The 18353-nt window shown below is 30.9% G+C and overlaps 1 protein-coding gene across 1 annotated transcript in view; it reads left to right on the top strand.

Moving 5' to 3' along the window:
* Positions 1–18353, top strand: part of Sec6 (Exocyst complex component Sec6) — a 30447-nt gene that overhangs the window by 2171 nt on the left and 9923 nt on the right. The window contains exons 2-3 of the mRNA XM_065512841.1: positions 482–1249; positions 1307–1779. Coding sequence (XP_065368913.1) covers positions 482–1249; positions 1307–1779 — 1241 coding nt within the window. The remainder of the gene's footprint in view (positions 1–481; positions 1250–1306; positions 1780–18353) is intronic.

Below are 18353 nucleotides of genomic sequence, written 5' to 3' on the forward strand. Positions count from 1 at the left end.
CTGTCAAAACTGCAGGGATAATTTATATAAAAAAACTTTTTCAAAGCATTAAAAAACATCCTTGTAACCATAGAGAAATCACATAGAGCGGAAACTCTTCTGTCAAAGACCTAACTCAGTTGTCAAAAACGTATGTAAGTGATGAGAATGTATTAGTAAAAAAAAACTATTTGAAAACAAAAACAACACTAGTGTTGTTTTTAACATATGTTTTTGACAATTGAGTTAGGTCTTTGACAGGAGAGTTTCCGCTCTATGTGTTTTCTCTATGCTTGTAACTTTGTAACAAAAAATGTTAAATGTATTTTATAATCGTTATTTTGAGTGATTTATTTTTTATAACAAAATACAATTTGGGTACCAGTATTTTAGTTTTATAGGGCCGAGTTATTTTCAGTCTCTGGTATTAAGTATATTTATTACCACTCCTTTTTCCCTCAATGAATAATAAACCTATTCTATTTTTTTTTACTTTTTACAGATAGAAAATATAGTCAGCGGTGGCTTGGAGGGTAATGAATACGTCTCACTATTAACCTGGGTTATCAATACATATCCTGGACATGAACTAATGAGACATCCCGACTTAAATGTTAATATCAACCAAGTGGCTGGATCCCTACTAACCTCAGAGCACTTAACCTCACTGGAAGACGAGTATTTGGGCAATATGCAGAGAAACTTCCAAGGATGGATGACCACAACAGCTGACAAAGATAAAATTGAATGGTTTTCGGAACAAATACCCGATCAAGATGAACAATACTACCACAGTCCATCCTCTGTTATCATCTTTGATATGATCAATCAATTGCTGCAGGTTACCGATACCATACACAATGATTTGACCTTTAAGGCTCTGGTGATGAGTATACGACAATTGGACTTGTTCGGCCAAACGTATTTGAAACATGTGGTGGAATTGAAGGAACATCATTTTCGTAATCGTGATCAAATCAAGTTTTTCACTCATCACATTATTGCCATAGTGAACAACAGCCAGCAAATGTTGGATTTGGCACATCAGTTGAAGCAGAAATACTGGCCCAATGCGCGCACGGAACACTATGAGTATTTCGAGAAACTTGTAGAGACATTCCAGCGTATACGCTCTCAAGCTGCGAGTTATTTATTGGAAGAAGCGTTTCTAGATTTGGATGGCCATTTCAATGATTTGTTTACTCAAAAATGGCTACCAAACTCCATATCGGTGGAGACAATTTGCATGACATTGGATGATTATTTTCAGGTATTTTTTTTTCATTTGTAACCAATAATTATAATTAATGTTATTTTATTTTTTAAGGATTATAATCATTTAACACCCTCCAATTTCGAAATGGTCATTAATGAGGCCCAAAAACAGTTGGCCAAACGTTATATACGCGCCCTGCTCTCTAAGCGCCTATCACGTCCCTCTACCGATTGTGAGGCTATCAAGACTAAAATAAATTCCGAAGCTAAAGCTTTAGAGAGATTCTTTGAAAAAATTGCACCCAATCTTTCATTGAGTGACTCTCCTTTGAAATTGATATCAATGCTATCCAGTTTACTTGTATGTGATGTGGAAGTTTTACTCTTAGATTTGCATACACTATTGGGCAACTATCCATCGTTGACCGAAGATCAAATTGTACGTCTGTTTTACATACGCAACGATGTCAAGGCAGCCGAAATCCGTCAAAAGGTACAGGATGCCAATCAATCGAAAAAACCAATGGTTACTATCGCTAAACAGGATTGTATATTTAAAGAAATTGTTTTTAGTGATAAATTGTGGTAAAATCGAAGCATTTTATTTCTTTTTCTTTTTTTTCATTATGACACACTCTCCACAAATTTGTGTGGATATGGGTTTTATTTATATTGTAGTATTATTTTGAATATGATTATTTAATAAAATAGAGTTTTATTAACACATTATTATAAAAGTAATTAAGTAATTTTATTAGAAAAATACCAAGTGTAAGATGTAGGAAAATGTTTAATTCGACTGACTATGTACTTTACATACAAATTCAACATTTTTCAAACTGGCAAATATTTGACGAAAAAGACGTAACCGCTAAATGAAATATATTTAAATTCTTTTATTTGCCATGTGTGACCGTACCTTAACTCCATGCCATTACACCTCTGTATAATTTAACGTCAATGACCTTAGCTGTGTGGATAGAGATATACACAAAACGTAGTTATCAGATGCAAATCGTGACCACCTTCAACAAATGTCATTTAGTTCAGAAATATAACTCATCCCCAATTAATTTCTTCCAACAATTTGACCGCTGCCATAAACTAGTGTTTAGCGAACCCTCTTTAAAATACTATTTGTATACCAGAGGTTCGCAAAAATAAATCCTCTCACCTATACACTTACTCTCAGCAACACATTCAATTCTTTATTTTATTCAGTGAACCCATTGTAGAATTAGCAAGGTACAATTATTAGAAAGTATGCTCTCAATTATACATTCCCTATAACGTCAAACAAAAGAAAATTAAAAAATATAAAAAGGAAATGCCAAAAAAAAATAATTGAATTTAAATTTTTGTTACGAAAAAATTCAATTTCAACCATAAATTCATTAATAATTGAAGAAAAACTATATTTTATTCAATAAATGTGTAATTATTTCAATTAAAACGTTAAAAATGTATAAAATATCGCGGTAACAAATTGAAAAAAGGTAAGTAATTAAACACACAGTTTGACGTTTTAGGGTTGAATAATGAAAACTCTCTCTAATAATTGTACCTGGTAACTGATTGTACCATGAGTGAACCTACAAACACACAAATACAAAAACTGAAAAAATAAAGAAAAAGTCATACACCAATGCTCATGCGTATTCCTAGTTGTCTCGTTGAGTGGACAACGACTACTAAAATGTAAGAGCATAAGAATACGTGTGATTTGATTCTGCACAATTGTGCTATGGGCTGCGCATTACTGTTGTATACCCTTCACCCTATATAAGTTTGTCATTCCGTTTGTAATTTCTACAATATAATTTTCCGACCCCAGATATCTTCGGTATCCAAATCTTCAATAATTCTTTCAGACATGCTTTCGAGAAGTTTCCTATTTAAAATCAGCAAAATCGGTCCACAAATGGCTGAGATGTGAGGAAAAAACCAGGACAACCTCTATTTTTGACCTACATACATATATCTGGATTACTAAGTCATTAATATAGACAATATGGATATCTAATGATAGATATTTCAAAGAACTTTGTAACGACGTATATAAGACCATGAACCTACAATGGGTCAAAATCTGAAAAAATTTAAAAAACAAAACAATTTTTGTGAAATTTAAAAAAAAAAATTTTAAATAATTAAAAAAAAAAATTCCAAAAAATGAAAAAACAACTTTGGAAAATAAAAAAAAATATGGTTTACCTAAAAATATTTAAAATTTGTATTTTGAAGTATAATTTGGTGAAGGGTATATAAGATTCGGCACAGCCGAATATAGCTCTCTTACTTGTTCAATATTACATTCTTTAAAGTTTCCGATTGCTTTTATGTTATCAAAAATACATAGTAGATATTCCTTCAGTTATAATACTCACAATACTTCCATATTCTCTTAATTACCTATCACTGGTCTACGGACACTGTGATATCTCTGGTTAGACCAATCTATGTTCATTTAAAAACTTTAATTATATTAATCATTGAGGTATGTATACAGTGAGTTACAATCAGAGTTTCGAATTAATTAATTTGAGCTTAATTCACTAACATCTAAATTCGGAATTAACAATTTCACTCATTCATTCTATAAATCTATAAACCAACGCTTAACTCTCCAGGCTTTTAAATTATATTAAATTCTTTGCCCAACTGAGTCCATCTACTAACTTTATATCCATTTGAACTGATAACATCCATTTTTTGTTTTGCACTTCCAATATAAAAACTAAAAACAAAACAACTTCAACAAATAATCTCCTAAATCTACAATCAGCGAAAAATTTTTTTCAAGTCATATTTTATTAAAACTAAAGAAAATTATTTTGTGGTTGAATTGTTATGTTTTTGTTCTTTTTATTAATAGAATATTTAAATAAGTACATAAAATTTCTTGGTTATATTTTCAGTTCAACACTAAAATAGAAATTATCCGGTTAATCGAATAATTTATAATTAACCGATAAAATCTAAACCCCGATTAATTATTTGCTCGATTAACCGATTAAACCAGAAACCCGATTAATTGAATACCCTAGTAGTCACTGAGCCAGCGACGAATGAACCTGCTAAGCTATTTTTTTTAAATTTTTGTTCATGATAACTGAATGAAATATTTGAATTGTTTAATATATTTATTTTTTCACCTCAATTTACTTTTTTTTTTCTGATTTGAAATGATTTTATTCAAAACAACGTAATAAAATAAGCAAAAAAATATTTTTAATATGTATTTACAAATTTGTCGAAAATGATTAATATCGAACTCTCAATTGATGAGCTATGATAATATAAAGCCTTAAAAATATGTAACCGACATCGATTTCAAAAGTTGGTTCACTTGACATGAATCGTTTTATTCGATTATTCTAAATAAAATTGTTCGAATTATTCGTTATTCGAAAATGGTCATTTTTAAATTGTTCGAATAATTATCTATAAGAAATTATTCGATTAATCGAACGACCATTACTCGAATGAATACCCTAGATACTAGTGGTTACCCTAGATGATAGCTAAAATCATTAGTTCAGGACAGTCACCCAGAACTGTGTGGTATACATATTAATTTAATCATTATGTGTATGTATAATGTTGTTTGTCTGCTGTAAATAAAACCAAACATGTTAATAACATAATGCTAACATTATTATTTTATACATACAACTACTCTGTAGATTGCACAGCGACAGTTTCCAACAAAATATCTGCGATTCTAAAGCAGCAGTACAAAGAACAACAACAAGAACATCCACTCGCCTTTGTTGTATTTATTATATGTATATATAATAACAACAAACAATTCATGAAGAAAATAAAAAGGTTTTGTGAGCAAAATGTGAATAAATGAAAATCAGTCGTTAAGAGAGTGTTTGCCGAGCTCTTACTTATTATTAAATTTAGACGAAAGAAAAATCTGAATAACGCATGGTGTCGCGGACAAAAACATCTTAATACCTATTTTTTATAAAAATTAAACAAACATTAATATTTAATGATTTAAACGCAACATAACAAAAACAAATTCAACAAAATTTTTAATGAAATTAAGAAAATAATCACAATCGAAAAGTGAGTGTTAAATGTAATTAAAAATACTCAACAAATTTTGCTAAAATAATGACAAAACCAACACGTGAAATATTGTATGAGTAAACAACAACAAATGTTGAAGAAAAAAACAAAATAAAACTATAAAGAAAGTATCTTAAAGTTTACATCATAATTGTGGAATAAAAAAATGAAAAAGAAAAATATTATGTCCCCCTGAATTCATTTGTTTGTAAAGGCTGAAGAAATTTTCTTTTATAAAAAAGCCTGAAAGAATTTAAATGTTTATATTGCTTTAAGTACATATAATGAAAGAAAAACTTTCAATAATATGTAGAATATGGTCTGTAAAGCAAAAAATCTAAAAAAAAAAATCAATTTCGTTTCATACATGTGCCTAAAAATGATGGTGTTTTGTTGCTAATGTTGCTGTTGTTGGCTGTTGTATTTAAACAAACTACCAACAACAACAAAAAGAGGGATATGTATATAAAAGTCTCAACCAAACCCCAAATTCAATCATACCAAACCACCCAGTCAGCCATTCTGTCAACCAACCAACCAACCAACCAGTCAGTCAGCCCGCAGTTGATTTAAACAGCAACAATTCCTTAGTTCAGATAAAGCCAGTTAGTGATACATTAATAATCTCTGTTCAGATAACTAAAAGAGTTAATTCATATTAACAAAAAAATCTATTTATTCTCGGGAATTCCTGTACTTTGCGCCCAAGCTTTACATGGACAGCAAGACGGACGGACGGACAGAATGTGATTGTGAGTCGATCGGTATACTTTAAGGTGGGTGCTAGACTATTTTTGGGCGTTACAAACATCAGCACAAACGCATTATACCCTCCACACTATGGTGTCAGAGGGATGTCGATGTGTCTCGAGAAGAATTGTATTTGTTCAGCTTTTAAAGCTGACAGTTGGCTTGGCGTTTTAATTGGTTGAAGGGCCCACATACACAGGTCAGAAAACTAAACAAAAACAAGTAAGAGAGCTATATTCCGCTGTGCCGAATCTTATATACCCTTTACCAAAATAAAAATTTTAAATATTTTTAGGTAAACAAAGTTTATTTTTTGTATATTTTTTCCGATTTTGACCCATTGTAGGTCCAACTTACTTATGGTCTTATATACGTCATTGCAAAGGTCTTTGCAATCCAGATATAGGTTTAAAATCGAGGTTGTCCTGGCTTTTTCCCTATATCTCAGCCATTAGTGGACCGATTTTAAATAGCAATCGACCCGGAAGAATTCCGGAGATATTGAATCGTGTATGTAAGTTATTTGGGGGCTTCGTAAAGTTGATTTCAACAGCCAGACGGACATGGCTTAATCGACTCCGCTATCTATAATGATCCAGAATATATATACTTTATAGGGTCGGAAATGAAAAATTTAGAAATTACAAATTTATATATATGTTTTTTTAAACAAACACAAACTGCGAAGCTTTTTGCTTGTCTGCAGATACACCCAGAGTCTCTGGCGGGAATCGAACCCGCAACCCCCAATTAGATAGTCCAGCACACTATCGTGTAGTCTATCGGGGCACCCTATATATACCCTTCTCACGAAGGTGAAGGGTATAATTAAAATCAAAAAAAAGCTGGCTTCAAAATGTTGGACCTTATAAGTTTCTACCGGATGATGATTGAATAATAACGCATATAAAAATATTGCTCCTTCATATCTGCTGAGCAGTTCGTTTATACAACTCTAAATCCAAAAGTTGAAATAATAAGTGGTAAATAATTTGAAAAACGAAAAAGAACTCTAGTTTGTCACAATCGTATATTTTTCAACTTTACTTGGATTCTGAAATTTTACAATTATGTTGCTAGTAGTGTCATTGACACAAAATTATTTGCTATTTGACAAAATCATAAACACGTAAGAAATAATGAATAATAAAGGTCGCTTTCATAGATTTCAAAAGAATATTGTTTTCACCTTTATTAAAAGATTTAAAGTCCGACTAAATTAAATGCGATATTCGTTTCGATAGTGATCTTTTTTTTCAAATTAGAATAAACATTGGTTCACACACAATACAATGAGAACTGTTGCAAATATTTAACAAATAGGACAAAATCCAACAAAAAATTCTTACGTTCTCTTATAAGCGCATACATATATAATTTTGAGCCCGCATTTTGCGATCTACAATTGCCCACAGGTTTTCTATTGGATAAATATCTGGCGATTGGCCAGACCTCTTCAAAACGCGTACCTCATTGGATTGTAAACGCTCGGTTAGAACTACAGTTTTTCTTTTCCCGCACATTTCTATTTCCCGGGAAATCGGGATTAGTTTTGAAATTTCCCGCGATCCAAGGAATTCCCGCCTAGAACAATTTATTCAATTTTAAGAATAAAGACTTCGTTAGAAAGCTAAGACATGTTTTTGGTTTTAAAATGTAATTGGATACAAATAAAAAAAATCCAATAAAAATTTAATATAATGAAATAAACTGACTCGATTTTTATTTTGTGAAAAAAAAAATTCGGGTTAAAAAATATTTTTTCCGATTTTGACTATGATTTTATATACGTCGTTGCAAAGGTCTTTGAAATATCTATCATTATATATCCATATTATCTTATTATATATCCATATTATCATTATCATATAGTATCTCGTCATTTAAAAGAGATACGAATTGGATCCATACCAGCCCCACACCATAACATTGCCATCGCCAAACTTGAAAGTCTTATTTGAGTACTTCGGGCCCAGCCTCTTTTCCATCTGCAGTATTACAAATGTTTTCCCATCGCTGCCTCTTAAATTGTATTTGAATTCATCCGAAAAGAGAACAATGTTTAAATGTTCTTTGACAAATTTTACGGTTATCTTTAGAAATAATGGGTTATTTTGCGGGGCATATATAAATAATTTACAATTTCCGTTTAATATTTTTTTTGGTAATTTAATAAACTCTCTTGTTATTAAGTTATCGTAACTTGGAGTAGTCGTCCTCCTAAATGTTGAGTTTATATAGTAGCTTTCTCACGAATTATAGTTCTCTAGATATTCAAAAATAACTACTACTTACTTTGTATGTGAGGGTCCACACCCGTCGTTCCGATATTAATGACTTAGTAATAAAATATGTCCAAAATATGTCAAAAATCGAGGTTGTCCTGGTTTGTTCATCATATCTCAGCCATTTGTGGACCGATTTTGCTGATTTTAAATAAGAAACTTCTCGAAAGCATGTGTGACAGAATTATTAAAGATTTGGATCCCGAATATATCTGGAGTCTTCAGAAAATTGATTTCAACAGACAGACAGACATGGCTCAATCAACTCCGTTATCTATAAGGATCCAGAATATATATACTTTATAAGGTCGGAAAATTATATCATGAAAATTACAAACGGAATGACAAACTTTTATATTCCCTTCTCAGGGTAATATTTTTTCAGTTATGACGACCTTGCAGCAAATGAGCGATATATAGATATTTGGTAAAAGATGATGTTTTAGAAAACTGAAATTACGGATTATAGTTTTCAAAAAAGTTTCCTATGTCTCGGAAAGGACGAATTTGTTTGCAGTTTAATTTTCAGAAGATATCATAATTTTATTTAAAGTATTGGCCATTGTTAGCTATGACATTTTTTCATCTTTCTGGCGGCATATGGATTCCAAGGCAAAAGAACTGCTCATCTTTTGAGGCCAAGAACGAATCAAGCCATTTTCGGATAAACTGCTCCAAAGTTCCGATCAAAACAAATAGTAGTCGTACGGGGCAAGGAGATGGTCTAGCGGGATTTCAGCATCTCATAATAGCGCCATGGATGATACTTTTTCTTTTGTTTGACGTTACAAGAATTTTATAATTGAGTGTACCTCAGTAAAATTTTTAACAAATTTGCTGCAGATATTATAAACTAATTTTAGTCTAATCTTGTGATCAGTATTATAAATCCAAAAAATAATAAATTGGTTTAGGTTAGGTTCCCTGATCTGTTACACTATGTTTAAAATGTAACAATTTGCAACCGCAAACAGGAACCATCAGGGAAGCATTTTTAATTTTTCTTGAATTGGTTTAATATTTTTTATCTTAAATGCAGTATTTTTAAACGTATTAACTTGTATGATTGTTTGTTCGTTTGTATGTCAAAATTTGTTACTGAATCGTAGCCCGAATAATCTAAAATTTGTCATTCATGCATTCACCTTTTATATCCGAAAAATTTCAAAGCTGTTAAAAAAATCTCTAAACCATAAGGATTCTTAAAAAAATACTTTTAGTTTTATTTGAGAACAATTTCATACATTTTCCAATTTCGAACTTAAAAGTTTTGAAAAAAAAAATTCAAAATGTTTATAATTTTAATGTAATTATAGTATTGGAATAAGCTTTTTAAAATATGTTCGAAAATTAAAAATTTAAATTTGAAATATTCAAGTTTTTATTAAATTATACAGGAATTATGAAGTTCGTTACAAATGTGTTCGAATATATTTGCATTCTTTCTCAGTCGCTGCCGATTCATTTAATTTTTCTTAACTTCTGATATCGAAACAATGAACCGACTCCTCGAATTCTCTGATTTTACATAACGATTCTAGCTTTTTGCTCAGTCAGTTAGTCAGTCTGTCCTTCGGACAACTTTAGAATGTTTTGGGTTGTTAAAGTTCAGGCTGAATCTCAATATGATGAGCATGGTAAATAGTACAATCAAGAAAAAACATCACTTTATGTGCCTACATTCTACAGAGGCAGTATAATTCCAGAATGTGCCAAAAAGCGAAGATGAACAAAAACAAAATCTACAAAACAAGAAACGTGAATAATCTGTAAATGAAATTTAAATGTAGAATGAGAACGAGTGACGATGAAGTGAATGGTATGGATGGTATGATGTGGTATGGATTGCAATGACAGGGAGGAAGAATAATGTTTGTCAGACTCTGATACAAAAAATAAAGTTGTCTTTTTCTTTTTTTTTAAGGGAAACGTATAAGTTTATTTGTATATTATTTTTTATTTGTTTCCATTTTAAAAAAGTTTAGCTGTTTTAGTATTTCTTTTTTGTTACATCAAGGCCATTTTATTTGTTTTTTCATTAGTGTATGTATTGTTGTTAATGTTTTTGTAAAGGAGCTAAAGCATCCTCCAATATATATTTAGCTTTAGGTAATGTTTTCTAATATCAAATATGAAAAATAGCTTTAATCCTGTTTCCTGTTATTTGAGTTAATACTTGTATTTACGCTGTTTGTAATGGAAATTTGGAATTGTTATAAATATTATGAGTTTAATAAAACTGTAGGTAAAAAGTAACTATTTGAAATTCAAAGAAGTTCTCTTCGCAATAATGTAACACTTGTATTTCACTGTATTTTCTAGAAAATCCCAAACACTAAAATATTTGAACTTTAACTTGTAGGAAAAACAATTAGACTTTTCTGATTTTGGATTTTCGGGCTTATAATTAAATATTACCAATTATTTTTATAATAGTTTTAACGCTCTTGATTAAATTATAATAACTTACGTTTTCCCTATGAAATTAACCAATAAAACATTACCTCGCAATAAGCACCAAAGCCCCAAAAATTCAAGCAATTAAATATTTTGTTGGAATTTGACTTGAATGCAAATGTTATTTATGCTTTAAACTTGAAAAAATGTATTATTTTTCAAAGAAAAATCCTATGGCTTGAATTTAGGTTTCCTTTTTACTGTAGAATGCTATTGAAATAAAGTGTAATGCAACTGTAATTCAATTGTTTGACTATAATTAAAGGCTTGAATTACACTTACTTTCTTTCAGTTTGAATTTCAGTAAAAATGCTTATTGGGATTTTAATCATTTCGAATCGATGTTTTAAATATGTTATTTAAGGCTGTGTCCACTATGGGTTCACCCAACCTATTCCAGTTATCAACCAAACCAACCCGTTATCGTATGAAGGTCACCAACATCCTGGTGTTCGTCTCCGACAGATTCGTCAGGTCATGCAGGAACAAGATGCCCGGCATTACCAATCTCTGGTCAACCAGGACCGGGCAGTGACAATTTCTATAGAAGTCATTATATGGGAGATTCAATATAACATGTACAGCCAAGGGGGCGCCGAGCCACAATGCCCCAAAGTTAGGCACTTCGGGTATATAACAAATTAAAAATGATGCCAAATTTTTGTTTGGGATCCGATTTAAAAGATTTTTATGTATATGGAATCTGCTAGACGAGATCTACAAAAGACATTGCTATATATTATCTTATATAGTTTACGAGTTATTCGCATTAAAAAAAGTAAAATTTTATGTTTTTTACATATATTGGTCTGCTTTTTTGCTAATAACGTATCCAATTCTTTCCCGATTTTCTTGAAATATCTTTTTCTGAATTAATAACAAATTTATTAATAATCGTAAGGAAAAACTGTTTAAAAACCTTTACTGAGTCAAAAGTTATGTGTATTCAAACTTAAAAATTTTTTTTTCGAAAATTATACAGAAAATAGGAAAAAGATTAATAATGTATTTATATTTTTCTGAAAGATAACATATCGGGAAATATTATAAAAGCAAAATAATATCAAAATTCGTATCAGTGCGTGGTCCAGAGGCTTCCGAAGTAGAACTATTTTTTATATAAATTTAAAATTTAGAGAACATGTTCTCTAATTGCATAGCTGCTTTCAAAAAATTAAGACCTGTCTTGTATGTCCATAGCATCGAACTTGGTACCTACAATAGATCCAAAAATCAAAAAAATCCCAATTTTGGGATTTTTGAAATTTTTTTTGGGAATTGTGGGATTTTCATTTAAAATTCACAAATATCTTTTTGACTTTTGGATTTGGAAAAGTTTCTATAAAAGTGTAAAATTTCATTAAAAAAGATTCATAAACAAAACTTTTATTGCATTTTAAAAATTTAAATTTTCAAAAAAAATCAGCTACCTTTTTTTATCCCATATTTTTGAAAAAAGTCTTCTATAATTTTTTTAATTCTTAAAAATTTTGTGCATTTTTGAAAAGAGGGCATAATTTCCTACACGTTGATATATAACATGTATATCTTTTCTTTATCACTAGTCAAATTTATGGATTATCTCGTCTAGTAGATTCCATATACATATATAAAAATTTGGAATAATTTTTGATATACACAAGGTGCCCCACTTTGGCACATTGTGGCTCGGCGCCCCCTTGGTGTTATAAGCCCAAATTCAAAACTTGAACAACACCTCCTCTATAGCCGTGCGAATTTTTATTAAAATCGGTGTATTCGTTTAGAAGTTACAGATTTATTTTCACTTTTTTTCTCAGTTCCCCCACTGTGCGGCAGTGTTGCAGATCGACAACAGTCATAATTGCCGTCATACAGTTGGTCTCAAGCGACATTATCGTCTGCGTGCAATCATGAAGTTCCTCTGGAAGAATTGTTGCACGATGAATGCAATAAATCGGCCAATCTTATAATATACGAACGAGGCTCCCCTTTGACCAGTGAATCAACAATACAGTTTACAGGACCAACAGGTTTAATAATATTTTGGCCCAAATTAGTATTTCCACATTACTTTAGTTTCATATTAAAACTACCCGATGATCCCACAACCCTTTCGGACGACTACTGTCACCGAAATTATGCCAAACCGTTACCATTTCACCATTTTAAATCGTTAGTCAAACTTGCAGTGCCGTCTTATCTAAAGATATTTGGCAACAAAATCGAAAAAATTTTGGAGGCTACACACTACAAAATTTTGATGTATTGCGGTTCCAATAGTACAAGAATGGTCAAATTTTTAAATTCGATGGATAGATTTTTTTTTAATTTTTATACCCTTCAGCTTCGTGAGAAGGGTATATATAAGTTTGTCATTCCGTTTGTAATTTCTACATTTTTCATTTCCGACCCTATAAAGTATATATATTCTGGATCCTTATAGATAGCGGAGTCGATTAAGCCATGTCCGTCTGTCTGTCTGTCTGTCTGTCTGTCCGTCTGTCTGTCTGTCTGTCTGTCTGTTGAAATCAATTTTCTGAAGGCCCCAGATATCTCCGGGATCCAAATCTTCAACAATTCTGTCAGACATACTTTCGAGAATTTTGCTATTTAAAATCAGCAAAATCCGTCCATAAATAACGGAGATATGAGCAAAAATCCGAGACAACCTCTGAAAATTTCATCAAAAAACACAATGTATTGCATGCTTTGACAAAAAAACAACAAAACGTATGGTTGGATGTGCAAGCTATGCGTATTTTGTTTTTTTTGTGTTTTGTTTCTTTTGGCGTTGTTGTTGTTTTTTATACAACTAACCGTTTGCTTGGTTGTGTGGATGTGCAAGCTTTGCGTATTTTGTTTTTTTTTGTGTTTTGTTTCTTTTGGCGTTGTTGTTGTTTTTTATACAATTAAACGTATGTTTGGTTGTGTGTTGGATTTTTTGACAAAAAATCAACAAATCGTATGTTTGAATGTGCATGCTTTGCGTATTTTGTTTTTCTTTTGTGTTTTGTTTCTTTTGGCGTTGTTGTTGTTTTTTATACAATTAAACGTATGTTTGGATGTGTGTTGGTTTCATTGCCTTGCGTATTTTGTTTTTTCTTTTGGTGTTCTGTTTCGTTTGGCGTTGTTGTTGTTTTTTGTGTTCTTGATAAATTTAGGATGCTGTACGCTGAAAGTGGGCAATGTACATACATATATACTAATTATAAAAAATAATAATGCATCCACAACAAAGGTGAAGGGTATATAAGATTCGGCATAGCCGAATATAGCACTCTTACTTGTTTTTTTCTAAAATTGTGAATTTTTTTAAATGTTTCTCTACATAATTTATGATAACTCTAAAACAGTTAGTCCGATATTATTGAATAAATTCGAAAAGAATCAATTGATTTTTATCTTCGATATCTCATTTTGTTCTTATTATATGCGGCTTTGCGACAAAGTAATAAACCTGAACAAGTTCTGCCGTTTTCGATTTTTCATGAGTTTTTTAAAACACAAAAAAAGCAAAAAAATATATATTTTTTGCTTTAATTTGTTATTATAACTCCGAAACTACTGAGCCGATTAAAACGCAATATATAAACAGATTAAAGGTTATGTAAATTTGAACTTTTCTAAGTTTACTTCAATAATATCGGATTAACCCTTTTTGAGTTATCATAAATTATGTGGAGAAACATCAATTTTGTACTTAGGTAACCATGATGCATCAAATCTACAAGGTGGCGCAAAAGTAAACTTCCGATGTTTTTTGGCTGTAATGAAAAATGAAAAACTTTGATTCTTCTTGTGGATTATTTTTATTTGGTCTTTTAATTTCTTTTACATCAAGTCGAGAAAATGATGTCATGTAAATGGCCGCCGCCACAGTTGATTGTCATTTGAGCCCTTTTTATGGCATTTTCCATCACTTTGGCCAAAACTTCCGGCGATAGGTCCTCACATTCTTGACGGATATTGTCTTTAAGAGCTGCAAGAGTCTGAGGCTTGTTGACATAAACCCGCAACTTCAAAAAGCCCCAGAAAAAGAAGTCTGGAGCGGTCAAATCAGGCGATCTTGCTGGCCAGTGCAAATCGCCAAAACGGGAGATTAGGCGCCCGGGAAATGCATCCTCTAGCATATCGGTTGTGGCACGTGCAGTGTGTGCCATTGTACCGCCCTGTTGGAACCACATGTTTTCCAATCCCAATTCATCAAGTTGCGGCAAAAAGAACTCGTTGATCATTGCTCTGTAGCGCTCACCATTCACAGTAACCGTTTGGCCAGCGACGTCTTCGAAGAAAAAAGGTCCGATGACTCCTCCAGCGAAAACAGCACACCATACAGTGACTTTGAGCGGGTGTAATGGCTCTTCGTGGATTACACGAGGATTTTCAGTGCCCCAGAAGTGTAAATTTTGCTTATTTACGTACCCGCTAAGATGGAAATGGGCCATCACTCATGATTATTTTTGATGAAAAATCATCTTCCTCTTGGTGGTGATTAAGGATGGCAATATTCCGCTTTCTGGAGCAGTGTAGCGTAACATTGTTTATTAACGTGTATTTCGCATGTGTTTACTACACAAATGTCAAAACAGAACTGACATTAGGGGCCAATCGCAAAATTTATAGCATTTTCTGATAGGAGGATTACTTTTGCGCCACCTTGTATATAGTGAAGTCAGTTTTTGCTGTTGACCTGTGTAATTATCATAAAATGTAATGTTTATCATGTGTTTTCTTAATATTATAATTTTCAACAAACAAATAAAAAACCGAAACAGATCGGTTTTTAATTTTTTTAAATCGAAAAGGCAGTTTTAAATATTGTCAGTTTTTTGAAAACTCTATACAATTAATCATATCGGGTGAACCAGATAAATTTTCTTTTACAAAATGCACAAAAATTAGTGCACATAAATAAAATATTGGTACTCACCACTATAAGATTCTGCACAGTCGAATTACACTTTTATTTGTTTTATATTCGTAATTTGAAACAGTCTAATAAGCATTTTATTTTCATGTTGGCTTTTATTTTTTTTAAAAACTAGTATTTGTTGACTTTCTTTTATAATTGCATTTAAAATACATGCATACAAACCTAAAAAAACAATAATAAAATAAAAATTAAATTTCTTCATTTCGTATTAGTGCAATAACAAACAAACAGTTCTATTATTTGGTAAAAATTGGCGCCAATTCAGCGTTTTATTATTAAATAAAATAAAACGCTGACTACATTTATAAAAGACTTGCAATTGTAAATTCTGATTATACATATATTACATTTCATATATTTGCATATAAACAGTTGCGGGTTTTACATAAGAATTTGGGAGGGGAAAATATGATAATTCCCTTTATTTTGTTCCAATTTTTTGGGACTTTTGTATTTTTATACTCTTCACCATGGGTATATAAAAGTGTGCCATTCCGTTTGTAATTTCTACATTTTTCATTTGCGACCCCTTGAAGTCTACATATTATGGATCATTATAGATGCTGGAGTCGATATAGCTGTATGTCCGTCTGTATGTTAAAATAAACTTCCTTTAGCCCCCAATTAACTTACAAATCAATATAACATCGAGAAAATCGGCCTACAAATGGCTGAGATATAAACAAAAAACTACTACCACCTCGATATTTTACCTATTCTTAATCTATATCTGGATTACTATGTTTTTAATATAGAGGATATGGATATCTGATGATAGATATTTCAAAAACCATTCCAAGGATGTACTATATAACGCCAATTTTTTAACATTAAATTTTTTTTAACTGTGGAGATTCGTCACAACCGAATCTATCTTACTTGTTGTAAATATATTCGTTTAGGGGAAGGAGATTTAATTTTCCCCTCCCCTTGGTTACGCTTATGAATACAATGAGAGTAAAAGTATTAGCGTATGCTTAACTTTTAAAATACATATTTTTGTATGTAAATACCTATAAAATATTATTGTAAGAATAATATTTATTATCATTTACCTACAAACATATTTTTGAGATTAAGAATAATGCTTTGTTCTGTTCTTTGCTTAAAGGCATTTACATATGTTTTAACATTTGAAATATGGGAATTTAAATAAAAAAGTTTATAAAAGGAAACAAATTAAGGGGTTTTTACCCTGTAGTAAACTCTAAAAAAACTCGAATTAATTATATTTTTTTACAAATGAGATCGTATAGTGTCATATTTGTATTAAGTTATCTCTCACGGTTTTTTTTAATAACTTATATGTCATTTTGAAGGCTACATATCTGTCATTTATTCTCACTTATTTAGTGTAAACAACAAAGCCTCAAAAAGAATTTCAGTTGAGGCAACCAAACTTTAGTTACCCCTTCCAAAATACTGTATCCACAACTGTAAAATTCGGTCACTAATACAGAATCATTCGATTGGAAACAAATTCGGTTGCTACTACGAATTTGTTTTCTCTGAGTATTTGATAATTTTGAAACTTATGAAACAGAAAATGTTACAAGTCCCAAAAAAGGGCCTATAAGATTCAAATGCACTTCGTCTTAGCTGTGATTATTTGTCATCATAAATCACACCAAATATGTAAGTAATAAAACTCCATTATCGGATTTCAAAAATATTTCAAATCAAGGATTTTAGTACGTTTTTTGTCTCTCCTGTAATATTTCTGAAAACGACTATTTTCACTAAGCTAAATAAATGATAATTTAAAAAAAAAATTTAAGAACAAAACACACTAATGAAGTCAAATTTATTGAAAGAAGGTTTGTACATCAAATTCAATTTAACGTTTGGTAAAATCATCACTAAATCTATCATTAATCATTTTTAAGATTTAGATTAACTTCTAGAATTATGCGGAATTTAATTTTTAATAGTTTCATTATGTGCAATTTATTCTGAAAAAAGTTTTTAAGTAAATTCATCGTCCTCTACTATTTAGAATCATTGTAATTCTTAAAAATATCAATCTCAAGAGGTTTGCATTCAGCAGTTTAGGTTTCAAATCAGACCAATAATGGGTGTACAATGGATATAAAAAATATACAAAATTATGAGATTTCTTAATTGTAGACCTAGATTTTAAAAACCGGTTAACCGAGTGATAAAAACCGGATAAACCGGTTAACCGAAAATCAACATTTTAAATTAACCGGTTCGCAAAAAACCGAGATTTCGAAGAAAAACCGGTTTTTCGGTTAACCGGTTTATAAACACTAATAGCGACCCGATATTTTTTTCGAGAAAATTAAAAAAAGTCCTTTCAAAAATTACATTTAAGGATTAAAATATTCTACCAAAATGTTTGCCGGAAAATTTCAGTAGGGGTCACTAAATATACCAAAGTTGAAAATAATTTTCTCTACTCTTAATTAATTACACGCAACCTTGGGTATCACATTTTTAAAAAAAATCGCCAAAAAAAAACAAACATTCTTTGAAACTACAGAGCTTCAGAACTGACTATTAAGAAATGATTATAAATTGATATAGACAGCACAAAAAAATAGTGATTTTTTTTAAAAAAATGTTTTTTTATCATTAATCTTTAGCAGAAAAAAAATAAATAAAAAAATCTTTCAAAAACAATTAAAGGCATAGAGTGATTCTAAGCT

This window comes from Calliphora vicina, chromosome 5, assembly GCF_958450345.1.
Source record: "Calliphora vicina chromosome 5, idCalVici1.1, whole genome shotgun sequence".
Classification (NCBI taxonomy): Eukaryota; Metazoa; Arthropoda; class Insecta; order Diptera; family Calliphoridae; genus Calliphora; species Calliphora vicina.